General features: G+C 49.2%; 1 protein-coding gene across 1 annotated transcript; it reads right to left on the bottom strand.

The window, feature by feature from the left end:
* Positions 1-268: 268 nt before the first annotated feature.
* On the bottom strand, positions 269-13,500 carry LOC116622037 (zinc finger protein 773-like). Its single transcript, XM_032388167.1, has 5 exons — positions 13,264-13,500; positions 10,783-10,821; positions 8,756-8,882; positions 8,146-8,244; positions 269-2,373 (listed from the first exon to the last, which is right to left on the bottom strand). The coding sequence occupies exons 1-5, from the start codon at positions 13,294-13,296 to the stop codon at positions 1,280-1,282; spliced, it is 1,392 nt and encodes a 463-aa protein (XP_032244058.1). The 5' UTR covers positions 13,297-13,500; the 3' UTR covers positions 269-1,279.
* Between the last annotated feature and the right edge of the window lie 2,347 nt (positions 13,501-15,847).

The following is a 15,847-nucleotide window of genomic DNA, read 5'->3' on the forward strand; positions in this document are numbered from 1 at the left end:
TCTCATGCTCTCTGTCTCTAATTCTCTCTCTCTCAAATAAATAAATAAATAAATCTTTAAAAAAAAAAAAAAATAAATAAATCCACAAAGATTTCAGAAGATTGGGTAAGGGCTCATAAGATCATAAGACTCCACCATACTCAGATAAGGCTTTTATTTACAAGCAAAGATATAGTACCATAAGAGAAAAAGAATATAATACCAAACATGCAGTCTCTAAAAATAAATAAATTGAACTTCATGAAAATTAATAAATTCTACCCTAGGAGAGAGACTTAAGAAATGAAAATTAAAAAAAGAAAGAAACAGAAATCAAAGGCATAGACTGTGAGAAAACATTGGTAAAGCATATATCAAATAAGGAACTTCTATGTAGAATATATGAAATCACAAAACAGTAAGAAACCAACCAATTTTTCTAAAAGTAGGCGAAAAACATGAAAAGATAATTCACTAAAGAACATGTATGAGTGGCAGATAAACACAAAGACTAATGCTCAACACTGAGTCATTAGAGAGACAGGTTAAAACCGCACACCTACTAGAATGGCTGAAATGAATGGCTCGTGTCTTACATACAAGGATCAGCAATGATGTGAAGAAACTGGAAATCTAATATAGGAGGAAATATGAAATGGCATAACCATCTAGAACACAAGTTGGCAAGTTCTTGTGAAGTTAAATATTTAGATCAACTTCCTGCATGATAGTGTGAGCTTTTGCAGGCCTGCTTCCCATTAAAACTGGGGAAAATTATAAAAACACAAGTTAGTCTCTGGAAATGGTCCTACGGTATACAGCAAATGAGGAAACACTTACTCAAGAACGTCTAATACTCAGAACAGCAAGAGCCAGCCATATCTGAACTAAGACCATTCCCTCTTTCCCCACTCCAATGATAGAGGTGGAATCTCCACTACAGACTAATACATCCAAGAACACAGGACTCCCTCTCCCTGGAGCTCCCAGGCAGAAGCTTATTTTCTCAGGAGGCAGTATGTCAGGATATTTGGATGAATGATGTTCAGTTGCTGGCTTCCTCATAAATGCTACTTTCAGAGCTCCTCTGTTTTAAGTTAGGTTGACCAGGAAACTGCATGTGTACTGCACTCCTAAGGCCTCTCTCCAGTCTGAACATTCTGGTGCTCAACAAGTTTAAGCCTTTGGCTGAAGCCTTTCTTCACATTTACTGTATTCATTAGGCCTATCAGGATTGTGAAGTTTCTGTTGCTGAATCAGAGCAGACCTCTGGTTAAAGGCTTGTCCACATCAGCGGCATTCAGGACTTTTCTCCACTGTGAACTTTCTGGTGTTGAATGAGGTTGAAACGCTGGCTAAATGATTTCCCACAATTGCTGCACTCATAAGGCATTTCTCCAGTGTGAATCCTCCGATGTTTAACAAGGCTGGAGCTGTGGCGAAAAAATTTCCCACATTCCCTGCACTCATAAGGTCTTGCTCCAGTATGAACCCTCTGATGTTTAACGAGGCTGGAATTCTCGCTAAAGAATCTTCCACATTCATTGCACTTAAAAGGCTTTTCTCCAGTGTGAACTTTCCGATGTTGCATGAGGCTAGAGCTTTGGCTAAAAAACTTCCCACATTCCCTGCACTCATAAGGCCTTTCTCCAGTGTGAACCCTCCAATGATTAATAAGGCTTGACTTGTGGCTATAGAATTTCCCACATTCACTGCACTTATAAGGTCTTTCTCCAGTGTGAACTCTCTGATGTTTCATGAGGCTTGAGTTAAAGCTAAAGAATTTCCCACATTCACTGCACTCATAGGGCCTCACTCCAGTGTGGATCCTATGATGCTGAACAAGTGTGGAATTATGCCTGAAGGCTTTTCCACATTCACTGCATGTAAAAGGCTTTTCTCCAGTGTGAACTCTCTGGTGTTGAATGAGGTCAGCATTGCGGCTAAAGGATTTTCCACATTCACTACACCCATAAGGCCTTTCTCCAGTGTGAACTATTTGATGTATAAAAAGGTTTGATTTATGGCTAAATAATTTCCCACATTCGCTGCATTCATAAGGCTTTTCTCCAGTATGTAGTCTCTGGTGCTGTACAAGTAAGTATTTCTGACCAAAGGCTTTCCCACATTCACTGCATTTGTAATGCCTTTTTCCAGGGTGAAACGCCTCCCCACTCTTGGTGTTCCTTTGTGGCTCCCCTCCGCCACGGGTCACCTGATGGTTGAGAAAACCAGAACTAATTGGGAAGTCCTTTCCACCCTCCCCACCCTCTTCTCTTAAAGGTTTCTCTCCACAGTGCAGCTTCTGGTGTTGAACTTTTGCTTTGAGCACTCCTTCTATATAAACACTCTGCTCATGAGGTGCTTCCTCAACCTCTGCTCTACGCCGCCAACCTGAAAGCAAAGAAATGCTGATGAAGTGTATGTGGACTTCAGTGGGAAGACGCAGCATGCTTACAAATGTGTCTCACACACCCAGTAAATAGTCCATCATATTGCTGGCAGAATCAGGCCTGAGGTTCAGAGTGAGGAAGGGCCTGCCGTGCCTGCGCTGGACCTGGCAAGCTTGCAGATTGGTGTGAGGCCTCATGAGCAGCAAGCACACAAGGATGGAGTGCAGCTCAGGGAGGAGAGGCTGGGTCTCCAACACACTCTGCAAATGGCCTTCAGCAAGGCTGCTGATAACCCAGGAACACAGTGCAGAAGGGTGTGGTCAGGCCCAGAAAACAAATCAGATGCAACCGAATAGCTGGTGTTCGGGGTTAAGGATACATGCACACCTCATGACACATTCTGTGAAAGCCTGTATGTATCATAACCTTGAAAACTTCATATTCTGCTGCCTCAACCTCCCCACAGGCCATGAATTCTGTGACCACATACACTAGCGTGATGCGGGCCCCTGCCACAAGTCCTCCTTCCTACCCTCCCCCTTGACTGGGACCTAGTACCATTCAAATGCACCAGTGAAATCCCCTCACTCCTTTTCTTATGCATCCCACCCTGACTCCCAATGAAGCTGCTCACCCACAGGTCCTCTCTACTTCTCCCCAGTCTGGTTGAGCCCACTCCCTTGGGACTCCCTCCCAGGTGACCCTCTGCCCCTCTCATCATGCAGTGACTATCTGTCTAGGACCTGTGAGTATAATAAATTTTGTTATTCCTGTGCCTCTCCTGTCGTGGCTGCACCTATTCTCATAAGAGAATACAAAATGACTGACATTGCAAACAGGATGGTCTGTGATGCCAGTCATTCACAGGTGGGGGAAGATTTAGGAAATGCCTCCTAACTGCTTGGCTTACTGACCGGCTATCGGCCATCTGGGAGGGCTGGGTGTCCTGCTGGCATTCTGTGTGCTGCCTCTCTTAGGCACGGCCAAGGCTTTCCACCCTAAACTGTGGAGCTCATTCTCCTCAGATACCCTGAGACTTCACTTCTGGCCAGCCCTGACTCAACAGGGTGCTGGTGAGGAGGGGGAGTGTTCTCCTAGTGCTCCCTGAATAAGGGACAGGCTGGTAGAATTGGCTAAAAACATTATGAAGTCTCCACTGGGATCGAGGGTGAGAGTGGAAGGGTAACGTCCTTGCAGCCGCCAAAGAAGCACTGCATATCAGTTGTTGGCTATTAGCTGATTTGTCAACAGAGGAGGGCTGGGGAAGCCTCAGGAGATAACGCCTGTGGACTCACGGCACCAGGACTGGGAGGTTTTTCGTGTTCCCATTCAAGGCCATGTTGCTCCTCAAGCCTAGGCAGGGATGCTGCATCTCCTTCATGGGAAGTCTACCACGGCAGCCCGTGAGGGTCAGTACTGCTGGCAACTCCTTCACTGCCTGTGTCGCTGCTGTGGCTCTTTGCCTCCCAAGCCCGTGCGCATCAATGGGCCCCATCCCTGGAGATAAATGGCTCAAGTTCTTATGGCCCAGGATCTCGGCAGGAACATTTCACTCTAGCCCCTCACAATAACCAGAGGAAGTGAATCAATAATTCAAGAAAGGTAAACACCTTTGAAACCCTTCTGGGTTCTGCTTCCTGCCCCTGCCTGTCAACTTGCCAACTCTGCTCCCAAGGTCTGGGACCAATCCCAAAAGGACATCCAGCCACCACAGCTCTCCTCAGCGATTCCAATCCAGCTGAGGTCACCCTAAGAGATGGGGCCACAGGAAGGAAGCATCTCATGTCTTTCCAGACCCAGCAGGTCAAGAACACAGATCACAAGGAATTAGAAACTAAAACTCACAAAGTCACAAGACTGGAAATCCAAACTATTCTGAAAGATTTCATGCAAAGAGATGGGGGAAAGGAGCTCATTGGTTACGAAGAGCATTTAATACCGGCTTGTAGCTCCTGCTCACAGAGCCCCAAAGATGAGGCAGCTGCTGGCATTACTAAAGAGCCTAAGATACGTTAGTTAGTTAGTTAGTTAGTTATTTAAAAGATTTTATTTATTTATTTGACAGAAACACAGCGAGAGAGGGAACACAAGCACGGAGAGTGGGAGAGGGAGAAGCAGGCTTCCCATGGAGCAGGGAGCCTGATGCGGGCCTCGATCCCAGGACCCTGGGATCATGACCTGAGCCGAAGGCAGACGCTTAACGACTGAGCCACCCAGGTGCCCCTAAGATACATAATTTAAAGATCCTCTGGCCCGCCAAGTTCAATTCTCACATAATATTTTGGGCTAAAGGCACCCAGGAGGATGCAGGGCATCCCAAATGCCAGGGCAGGGATGACAGATGCCAAAACTTTTGATGAGATTATAAAAGCCTCAGATGAGGAATCTGAAACTTCTACCACCCCTCAGGATTCAGAAGCCCTGCCTTTACTGACTTGGATTTTCATGGCCTGGAGATCAGGAAGCCCTGATGCTCCTCCGCACAAAGTGGAATGGTTCAGTGGATCTTTCAGTACTTTGAACATTCAGACAAGAAAAATCCTGAGTGTGTTTTTAATCCAGAGGAGGCCCCTTTGTCAGAGTCTAGGAGTTGTTCTTGCAGGTGCCCTTCCCAATACAGGGTGGCATTGCTTAATGTTATTGACATGTCCCACACCAAACAGGATGGCACTGATTTCCTGACACGCCGTAAGGGCTCCACCCACCCTGACTGACAAAGTCTGACTTTCCACCCTCTGCCTCCTGGTATGCAGGTACCCCCACCTATACCATTTAGTCTGTTCCTTTTTTCCCAACTTGCTGACACCCCTGCTGCCTCCAGGTGACTTACAACTGAGAGACCCCACAAACTAACTACTAGGCAAGCCATCCCCAAATTACAACAACTAAACAACAAATTACAACAACTAAAAGAAATACTAGAAGAGCCTCACCCATTATTACCCATAGGTCTGGTGGCTCAGGGAACTACTCCTCTGGAACCACCCGAGGATGCTTCCAGTTCCAAAAATGTCAACCGCCAAGGCCAAGCCAGTGAGGATTCAGCTAGTCCTCAGGCACTGTCATACCACCCAAGGGCAATCACCCACACACAACTCTGGTAATTCACGGGAACTCTTAAACATTTCCTACCTTTATGGACTACAGGAGCCCAAGTCACCATCATTCCAAGCAACCCATTCAGATTTAAAGGGGGTGCCCCTTTTAAACTACAGGGTAATGGCAGTAAAACTATTCATGGCAAAGAAACTGCACTCAATGTCAGTATTCTTATTGCAACGGTTTTTATTAAATGGCTGCCTGTCACAGTGACCCCTACCGCTTTGAGTTTTCCTATTATAGACAGAGATGCCATTGTATGCCACGTACAAAGCTGGAATAAGCCACGCTGCCTGGTCCTGCCAGTAAGACACCAAATGAGAACCTGTGGGGCTGCCCCTGCTGGTGAAGGTAGTAAACACACCCCAATATCACCTGAAACAAGGTAACTGCTGGCCTTCAGAGTGCTGTTCAAGAACTACTAAATGAAGGGGCAATTATTCTCATTTCTCCTTTCAGTAATCCTTCTATTTGGCCAGTCTTCAAGGCTTCTACCAACAATGCCACTCAACTACTGATTATCAAAACCCCAAAGCTTAAGTTCTCCCCATCAAGGCTCTAATACCTAACATAATTGAATTAACTGAAGATATCCAAAGGGTGCCCAGTGACGACTTTGCTGTGGCAGATCGGGGCAGTATATCTTACTCAGTGCCTATTACCAGTCACAGCCCCTGTTCGCCTTTACTTTCAAGGAACCCAGCATACATTTATTGAGTTGTCCATGAGCAATTTAAACAGCCCAGTGACTGCCCACAATCCGTACTGTCAGGACCAGACAGGGCCCCTCAAAGCACCTTGTCTGCTTACACCCCCTGCCTTTGTTCCCAACTGCACTCACCCAGGATGGCTGCACCTTATAATCAAGTCACCCCCACAGGCTTACTGCTTGTACCCAGGAGCCAACTGCACTTGACCAGTTGCCCATGTTAGTCTTTTGCCCTCATGCTAACTACCTCACGGGCACATTATGCTTTAAATAACAGCACCTCAGGAGCGCCTGGGCAGCTCAGTCCGTTAAGCATCCAACTCCTGGTTTCGGCTCAGGTCATGATCTCAGAGTCATGGAATCGAGCCCTGTGTCCAGCTCCACGCTCAGCACAAAGTCTGCTTGAGGTTCTCTCCCTTCCCCTCTGTCCTTGCCCCCACTCGCACACTCTTTCCCATAAATCAATAAATCAGTAACTAACAGTACCTCTGGATTCTACTGTGGCCTGAACCCATGGGCACAGCACCTTATACACTTTCCCCTACTGACGCCCAGTGAGTCTGTACCCCAGTGTGCAGTGGCTACACCGAGGAGCCCCACAGTTCTTTACCCACCAGGTACCTCCCCTTTGCTATCAAACCCAGGCAAAACAGGCCAGATTTGTTCCCATCTTCACGGGACCCACCATAGCCAGAGGCGACACCAGAGCTGGCCCCAGCAGAGCAGGCTTTGTGTCCAACGAGACTGCACCACGACTGCCAAGCGGCACCTCCTGGCGGCCCTCTCAAGGTCACGTACAGAGGCTGCACTACACACTGTCCCTTTGTGCAACGGGCACACGAGTCTCTAAGCCCGAATGGTCGTGGGTAACAGACTGGCTTAACTGTTCACTAGCCAGGAAGGGAGGTGTGGGTGCGATTCAGGGCACCTCCCGCTGTATGTAGCTCAGTGATTCTAGATCGCTACAGGCAAGCCGTGAAGATGAGGCCAAGAGGTAAAAATCTTTCATAACATAGCCGAAACCCTCCAGCAGATTCCCTTAAACCAAGGGGTATATGACCTGTTCTCTTGGCTTCCCCCACTAAATGCAGGCCTGCCTATGGCCTGGGTTTCAAACCCTCATCATAGGCCTAGTAGGACTCCTCTCCGTTCTCACCTATGTCAAAGTTTGCCTTTTATGGGTAGACCAAGCTATTCCAGTCACCTTTAACGTCTCCACAATCCAGGTGGCAAGCGGTACCTGTCACAGTTGGTCCTGTTGATGTGGAGACATCACAGGGCTCATTGTATTATAACCTTTTAAATTTCATATTTTCCTGTTGCCTCAACATCCCCACAAACAGGCTGTGAGCACCCCACCCAGGTGACCAGCTTAACCAAGTGGTAAGGCTGGTTCCTGTCACAAGTCCCCCTTCTTGCCCTCTCCTGTGACCTCGTGACATTCAGATGTTCCAAATGGAATCCACTCACACCTATTCTTGTGCACACCCCCCTGACCCCCAGGAAGGGCACTTGCTCATGGGTCCTCACTCACTCTCTGCTTCCGCCTGCTTGGTTGAGCCCTCTCCCTGGGTGCTCCCTCCCCTGTGAACCACCTCCCACACACATCCCCAGTGTGTCATGACTGTCTCTCTAGACCTACTGAGCATAATAAACTTTGTTTTTTCCTGAGCTGCTCCTGTGTCTCCTCTTGTGGCCATGCCTGACTGACCATCTCACGAAGAATACAAAGGAAGGCCACTGTTGGGGAGCATTGCAGAGGGAGCAGTAGGAAGGAGAGAGAGGTGGGGGAGAGCCCTGGGTCAGAAATCAGAGTAGACATAATAAGTGCACAACTGAGAAAAGATGGACATCAGCCTTGAACCGTGCCTTGGCACCAAATCATCAGGGCTCAGCAGAAGGATTCCTGGTATGACCTGAGCCCATCCCTGAGTTCACACCTGCCCAGCTCCGCCCTCCAAGTACCTCTTGGCATGGCTGCAGTCATGACTCCACAGGGAGGCAAAAAGGGTTCTCTCCACCACTCCAACTGGGTGATTTCGTGAGTCCTGGAAGATGCAAGTCCTAAGGGAGAGATGACACAGGTGGGTCAAAGTGACCCACCCCATGACAGACCATAGGAAAGAAAACTAAGTATTACAGAAGAATCTTGGAGGAGACTCTTGTGAGAACAACCCAGTGAAGCCGTTGCCATGTCTGTGCCTCAATTGCTAGGACGGGCACATCCCATATGTCAGCCAGAGGAAGAGAGCAGAACCTGGGGCACAAAGCTGCCAGGGATCTTTATGGCATCCCCAAGCCACGGAGAGGCCAACAGGGTGTGATCCATTAGGCTGACAGCAAGACTCCTAATCCCACAGCTTCTCCTGCACGGCTTTGGGGCAGCAAGTATTGAGGCAGCTCAAGAAGGGAGGGGGTGGTACACACAGCCCAGGCTATCCCAACACCTACTTACGCGCACAGGGAAGGAAGAAATGCCCATGGTCCAGCTCTGGGAAGGCGAGACCTGTCCCTGAGGTAAAGGGGAAGAGCAGAGCCCAGCCCAGGACACTGGAATGGGTTGTGAGGACCTTACCCAGAGAGGCCATCAGTGAAAAGTTCTCCAGCATCACATCACGGTACAGGCATCTCTGGGCTTCATCAAGGAGCCCCCACTCCTCCCAAGAGAAGTAGACAGCCACGTCCTCAAAGGTCACATGGCCCTGTCAAGATGGGACAGCTGAGTTGATGTGTAGCTTCCTTTCCCAGGACCCTAGGCATCCTCACAAATGTCCACCCTCCCCCAGGGCCCCCCCCCTCAGAGGAGATACCAAGCCTGATGCCACTGATGCCTGCTTGCTCCTCACTGTCCCGATAGGCGCTGTGTTCAGTCCTCAGCAACAACAGGTGGGCAGGTAAATGCCCTCTGAGCTCTGGGCCTGCCAGACAATTGACCTGGGGTCTCCCAGATTGTGCTTCCCAAACACAACTAACTTTGGGCCGTTGTTCTCCCTTCAGCCCCCAGTACAAGAGCCTGGAGCCATCAGTTTACACTCCCACCCAACATGCACATCGTTGTACCATACTCCCTTCACTGCCACCAGCACCCCCTACACCCCATCATGCATCTCCCTGGCCTCACCACATGCTGGTGTGGTACATGCCCTCCAGAGGGTGCTTGCCAGATGTAATCAGAATTCCATTCTGTCCTAGAATTCCAATGACCCTGACTGCCAGAGGCAACCCCAAGCCTACTTTCAGGGCCTTCCTGCCTGGCCCATATCCTTGCTTCATCCTCAGCCACCAGGAACCACACACAGATTTCAGACACCCTCGGCTCTCTTCCACCTCTGTGTTGCAAAGGTGTCCCCTCACCTGTCTCAGTTTCCTCTGACGCTTATTCGAAGCCCAAGCCCAAGTCCACTTGTCTCTCACACTAGGTCTGCAATTGTCCCAGAGGATCCCATTTTATCTTGAGCTAATCCCCTGGTCCCAGCAAGGGTCAGAACAAGAGCCTGGGGATCCCAGAGCTAAATGAATTAGCAGTGGCACGAGCTTCACTGTCACCTCACTGCCTTGTCTCCACATCTATCTCATGTTCACTGGCCACCAGCCAGATCCTCTTCATGCCTACACCCTGACCGCAAGGACACCATTCTCCCTCATGTGTCTTTGTGAAGCCCACTACCCCATCCAGGTGTCCAGCAAGAGACTCGGTCCTTGGCCCCACACTCTCCTCGTTACCTGAAGATGCTCCTGCCAAATCTGATCCACAGCTCTGTCCCGGTCCACACACCATCCGTACTGTGGGTGTCTCCAATCTGACCACTTTGCCTCAACTCCACACTTGTGTGTCCAGGTGCCCACTCAACACACCCACCTGGGGGTCTCTGAAGCATCACAGTTCAAACACAGCCCAAACCTGACTCCTAATATTCCCCATGAAAATGACAATCTTACCACCAACTCTGACATGGTAGTACTTGCCAGCTTCTAGCTACTACAGCCAAACATCTGAGTCACTGCTGACCCTTCCACGGCTTTCTCCCACCCTCCACGTCGGAAAGTCTGCTTGGACCTACTGAAAAAACAGATGCAGATTCCAACCCACGTCCCACCTCCACAGCCACCACTAACACTCACTTGGACTACTGCAGCCGCCTCTTCCCCATAGTTTGCTCTCTGCTCTGCAGCAGAAGCAGCTCATTAAGTCTGGTCCTATCACTTCCCTCTTCTGCTCCAAACCTTCCCTGGCTCCTGCCACTCCAGAATAGAGGCCCAGCTCCTGGCTTCCATCAGGTCTAATTTCTGTTTCCTACTGTTTCCACCAGACATAATAGAGACCTAAGGTTGCATTAGCATTCCCGGCCCAGCCTCACCTCTAGCATTTTCTAATGTTTATCACCATGAATATAATGTCTTATAAATGTCATGCCACTGGCTGCCAGGAATGGGAACCAATCCATGTAATTCCTGGTCTGGACTCAGGCCCCTGACCTTAGGTGATCATCTTCCAGGGATCTAGGATGGAAGAGTAGGGAGAATAGCAGGCAGTCATAGAATCCTGCAGCCCACGCAGGTGGGAACTGAATAGGATGAGGATTTGGGATACCCCCCACTTACCTCTGCATGGTCTGGAAGCAAATCTGCAGCAATAGGAACCTACAGAAAAGCAAAGCCATGAGAAGCAGGCAACAGTGTTGGGCCACAAAGGCCCACCCAAGTCCCTCATATCATCTGGGCCTCAGTCCTCAGGGATGCCTCTTACCAGCTGTGTGACTTCGGATAAATACACAACCCCCATGTGCCTCAGTGTTGTCATCTGTAAAATGGGGATAATAGTGGTGCCCACCCCGTGGGGCTATTATCTGTACTGAATTCCTTCCTATGTGTCAAGTACCAAGTAGTGACTCTTACTGTCCTCATAATTAACACCTTTGTCAACATTTTCAGTGCAAATAAACTGATAGGTATTGAAAATGTGTTTTGTATGTGCCTTTTAACTAAAAGCATGTGATATTTAAGACATTTAATTTTAGGGATGCCTCCATGGCTCAGTCAGTTAAGCGTCTGCTTTCAGCTCAGGTCATGATCCCAGGGTCCTGGGATCGAGTCCTGCATTGGGCTCCTTGTTTGGCGGGGAGCCTGCTTCTGCCTCTGCCTGCCGCTCCCCCTGCTTGTGCTCATTCTCTCTGACAAATAAATAAATCTTAAGGGGCGCCTGGGTGGCTCAGTCGGTTAAGCGTCTGCCTTCGGCTCAGGTCATGATCCCAGGGTCCTGGGATCGAGCCCCGCATCGGGCTCCCTGCTCAGCAGGAAGCCTGCTTTTCCCTCTCCCACTCCCCCTGCTTGTGTTCCCTCTCTCGCTGTGTCTCTCTCTGTCAAATAAATAAAATCTTTAAAATAAATAAATAAATAAATCTTAAAAAAAAGACATTTAATTTTAATCAGATGCTTAGAAGTATATTAAAACTTCAATTATTAAGCGCTTACATCAATTTAACTTTTTAAATCCATGTTATTTTAATGCCTACGTATGTATATACACATGTGTATATATACACACATGCAAATGTATGTATACAAACATACTTATTTTTACCAGTTAATGTTTAAATAAACACTTCATATAAACTCACACATTAATAAGCTGGGGATTGGGCCTGAGGAAACATTAGAGACTAGACTAGAGCCCTGGCTGCTTGCTACACACTCTCCTGTAGGCAGTCCTGCTGGGGGCCTTTCCAGCTACTCATCCTTCCTGCCCTGAAGGCTGGGGGAACTTAAGCACCAAAAGGGGCTGCTCCACTCACCTGACTGACCTTTCCTTTTCTCCACAAAAACTGGACTTCAGGGCTTGCTGAGCCCAGAATGGCAAGCCTACACCACTGAACATCTCAGTCTCCATTCCGGTCCCAGTCCTTAGACCCTATAACCTGCCACTCTTGCATACACCAACCAGAACCACTTGGGATTACAGGGATCACCCTTCTGAAAGCAGCCCCACCCTCCAGGCCCATCTGAAATAAGAACTTTTTTTTTTTTTTTTAAACTTCAATAATTCTATTTCTTTTTTTTTTTTTTTTTTAAGATTTTATTTATTTATTTGACAGAGAGAGACACAGCGAGAGAGAGAACACAAGCAGGGGGAGTGGAAGAGGGAGAAGCAGGCTTCCCGCTGAGCAGGGAGCCCGATGCGGGGCTCGATCCCAGGACCCTGGGATCATGACCTGAGCCGAAGGCAGACGCTTAATGACTGAGCCACCCAGGCGCCCCTGAAATAAGAACTTTAAGATTCTCCCTCCCAAGTAGGAGTCCCAGGCCTTGCCCTGGTCCAGGACAATATCCACCACCTCTTGGATATCTTCAGCCCAGATCCCTCCCCAGGACTTCAGATGTGAGTGAGTAAGCTACCCATATGACACCTGCACTCGACATTACCCTGTCCCAAATCCAACTCCTACTCTTTTCCCTGAAACCTGTTCCCTGCACCGACCTCTCCATCTCCATCCTTCCGGATATTTTCAGAAAACACTTAAAAAAAAAAAAAAAAAAAAGGCAAACAGAAACACAGACGGCCCTTCATTCCCTTCTTTCTCTCACAGCCACTTCTGATGCATCAGGTAATCCTGTCCGGTTTTTAAAATCCCTCCGAGATCTATCAGTCCGCCCCCTCTACTGCCATCAGTACGGTCCCGGCCCGGTCACAACTCTCCAGTAGTCTATTGTATGGACTTCCTCCACGCTCCTTACCCGATCCCTTTGTGTTCCCTAAAAAGCCTTTGAAAACTTTGAGCAACAGATGCGAGTCCCTCCCCTGTTCACAACCCTCCGTGGCCATCAGCGCCCTCAGAACGAAGGCCCAGCCGCTCCGGCGGCCTTTCCGCTGTGACCGGTCCCCTCTCAAGCTGTTCCCTGCGGACACGAGACAGCCCCAGGTGTAGGACTCCAGCTCAGGCCCTGTCCCTGTAGCCCTCCCACGCCCCATCACACTGGCTGACAGGAGCGGGGATGCGGACACGAGCGCCTCACTGTCCCGGACCCGGGGGGACCGCTCCTTCGGGGCTCAGCTTGAGCGGGGAGGGCCCGGGTATCAGCGCCTACCTGAGCCAGGTCCCTCCGCGCGGCCGCCGCCATCGGACTCTGGGGGCGGAGCGGCGCCCGGGGAGGGGGACCAGCCCGCGCACCCCCGACCCCGATCCCTCGCCGCTGCCGAACCTCAGACCCCCTTCCTCTCCCGGCTTCCTGCTCTCGTCACCCCGGCCCCACAGGAGCCTTCCCAAACCTCCGATCAGACAGAGCGGCCCCAGAGACCCCAAAACGCCCGCCCCTGCGGCCGCGCCAGAAGTCCCGCCCAGCGCGTTCCGCACGCGCAGGAAAGTCCACTTTCATTGGCCGAGCGCGGGCGGCGCGGGGCGCAGCGCCTTCCGGGTAATGTAGTTCCCACCGAGCCCAACGTGGAAGAAGTGGGCTGACTGGCTGAGAGGGCGGGCTGGAGAAATCCGGGCAAGAACTGCCCCAGACTCTCCTCCAGAGACTCTCCTAAATGTAGACGTCCCTGTATTTCAGGTTCCCTGCGCAGCTAGTGCTACTACAGCCTTTCCTTCTCTTGAATGACTTCGGGAGAGTCTTGAGAGCCACAATAAAGTGGTTTCCTTGTACTGAACCAGCTGTACGTTACCAAATTACCCTTGCTGAGGCGATGCCCAATATCAAAGAGATCGGTGGTGCAGCAATGCCTGATGAGTGAGGAAAAAATGACACAGTTCTTTTTTTTTAAAGATTTTTTTATTTATTTGACAGAGCGAGATACACAGTGAGAGAGAGAACACAAGCAGGGGGAGTGGGAGAGGGAGAAGCAGGCCTCCTGCAGAGCAGGAAGCCCGATGCGGGGCTCGATCCCAGGACACTGGGATCATGACCTGAGCCGAAGGCAGACGCTTAACGACTGAGCCACCCAGGCGCCACCAAAATGACACAGTTCTGAACGTAGGCGGGGAGATAGTCGGGCATCCCAAGTGCTTACCTTCCTCCCTCACCCCACACATCTGTGCCCTTTCCCTTTTTAAGGGCCCAACGTTGGTGTTCAAGTAGGACAATGGGCCTCAAAACCACAGGCCAACACACTCTCACTCCCAGATTTCTCCCCTTCATCCCTTTCTACTCCGTGTTCCCGCTGCCCTCTCATCTCCAGATACAAAGCAAACTCCCTGCAGGTGGGAAGGATGCTGGACTATTGTTGACATCAGGAAGCATTGGTAAAAGAAATGCCACCACTTTAGTATGTGTTCTCCCAGCACCGCCCTTACCACTGGCTCCATTTCTTTCCTATCAGTCTTCATTTCCCCAATTCTTCTGTCCCTTTTATCTGTGGGCTGAGCAGTGACTAAATCCGTCACTGCCTTGGAATGACTCATGAGAACAAAAGATGAAGCATTCACACCTTCCCAGGATTTTCTGGAAGTAGGTGTTAAGTACTAGCGAAAAATACTCTGGGAAGGAGGTGAGGAGTCAATATCGGAGTTGAGAACATGAAATGATAGAGACCCAAGTGGCATTAGTTATTTAGTTCAGGCCTAAATGTGGCATGTGACTATAGACTAACATTTAGGGAAATAAACATAGGTAGTAAAACTATAAGGACATCAAGAGCATGATTATCGAAATGTCGGGTGAACTCTAGGGGGCCAGAGGGTCATATAAGGGGAGCAAGTGACAAGGAATGCCTAAGAAATATTACATATTCTGTTTTACACCAGGTGATAGTTTTATAGGTGTGGTCTTTGACATGGGAAAGACATTAGGGCTTGAAGTTGATGGCCAAGAAAGAATTCTTGAGATGTCTTTGGTGCAAAAAGGTGGTTTTATTAGAGCATGGGGACAGGACCCATGAGCAGAAAGAGCTGCTGCACTGCATTGACATAAATTGAGGAAGACTCATGTCTTGCTGGACTGTGATCCCTACTACTTAACCATTTGTTTTTCCTTCCCTTAGCTTTAGGGCAGCCAGGAGTGCCTGAGGAATGTCACACATATTCCACCTGGGAGGGGGGGAATTGAGGGGTATCAGCTTGTGCTTTGCCCTCAGCTTGCGTTCTGCTCCCTCCTGAGTCTTTATAAAAGAAAAAAACATGGGCGCCTGGGTGGCTCAGTTGGTTAAGCGACTGCCTTCGGCTCAGGTCATGATCCTGGAGTCCCTGGATCGAGTCCCACATCGGGCTCCCTGCTCGGCAGGGAGTCTGCTTCTCCCTCTGACCCTCCCCCCTCTCATGTGCTCTCTCTCTCTCATTCTCTCTGTCTCAAATAAATAAATAAAATCTTTAAAAAAATAAAAAAAAATAAAAAAAAAAGAAAAAAACATGATTTGTACATCTCTTATTAACACTCAACTGAATGTATGACAGTTTTTAAAATAAAGAAAGAGAAAAAGCTATGCAGATAGTTTAATTTTGTCACAAGAATAAACAAATGGATGATCTTAACAGGCTGAAACAGCCTCACAAGGGTGTGGAATTTGAAATAACTTGATCAGTGAAGGGGCGCCTGGGTGGCTCAGTTGGTTAAGCGTCTGCCTTCGGCTCAGGTCATGATCCTGGAGTCCCGGGATGGAGCCTCACATCAGGCTCCCTGCTCAGTGGGGAGCCTGCTTCTCCCTCTGCCCCTCACCCTGCTTGCTGCTTGTACTCTC

This window comes from Phoca vitulina, unplaced genomic scaffold (genome assembly GCF_004348235.1).
Source record: "Phoca vitulina isolate PV1807 unplaced genomic scaffold, GSC_HSeal_1.0 scaffold52, whole genome shotgun sequence".
Classification (NCBI taxonomy): Eukaryota; Metazoa; Chordata; class Mammalia; order Carnivora; family Phocidae; genus Phoca; species Phoca vitulina.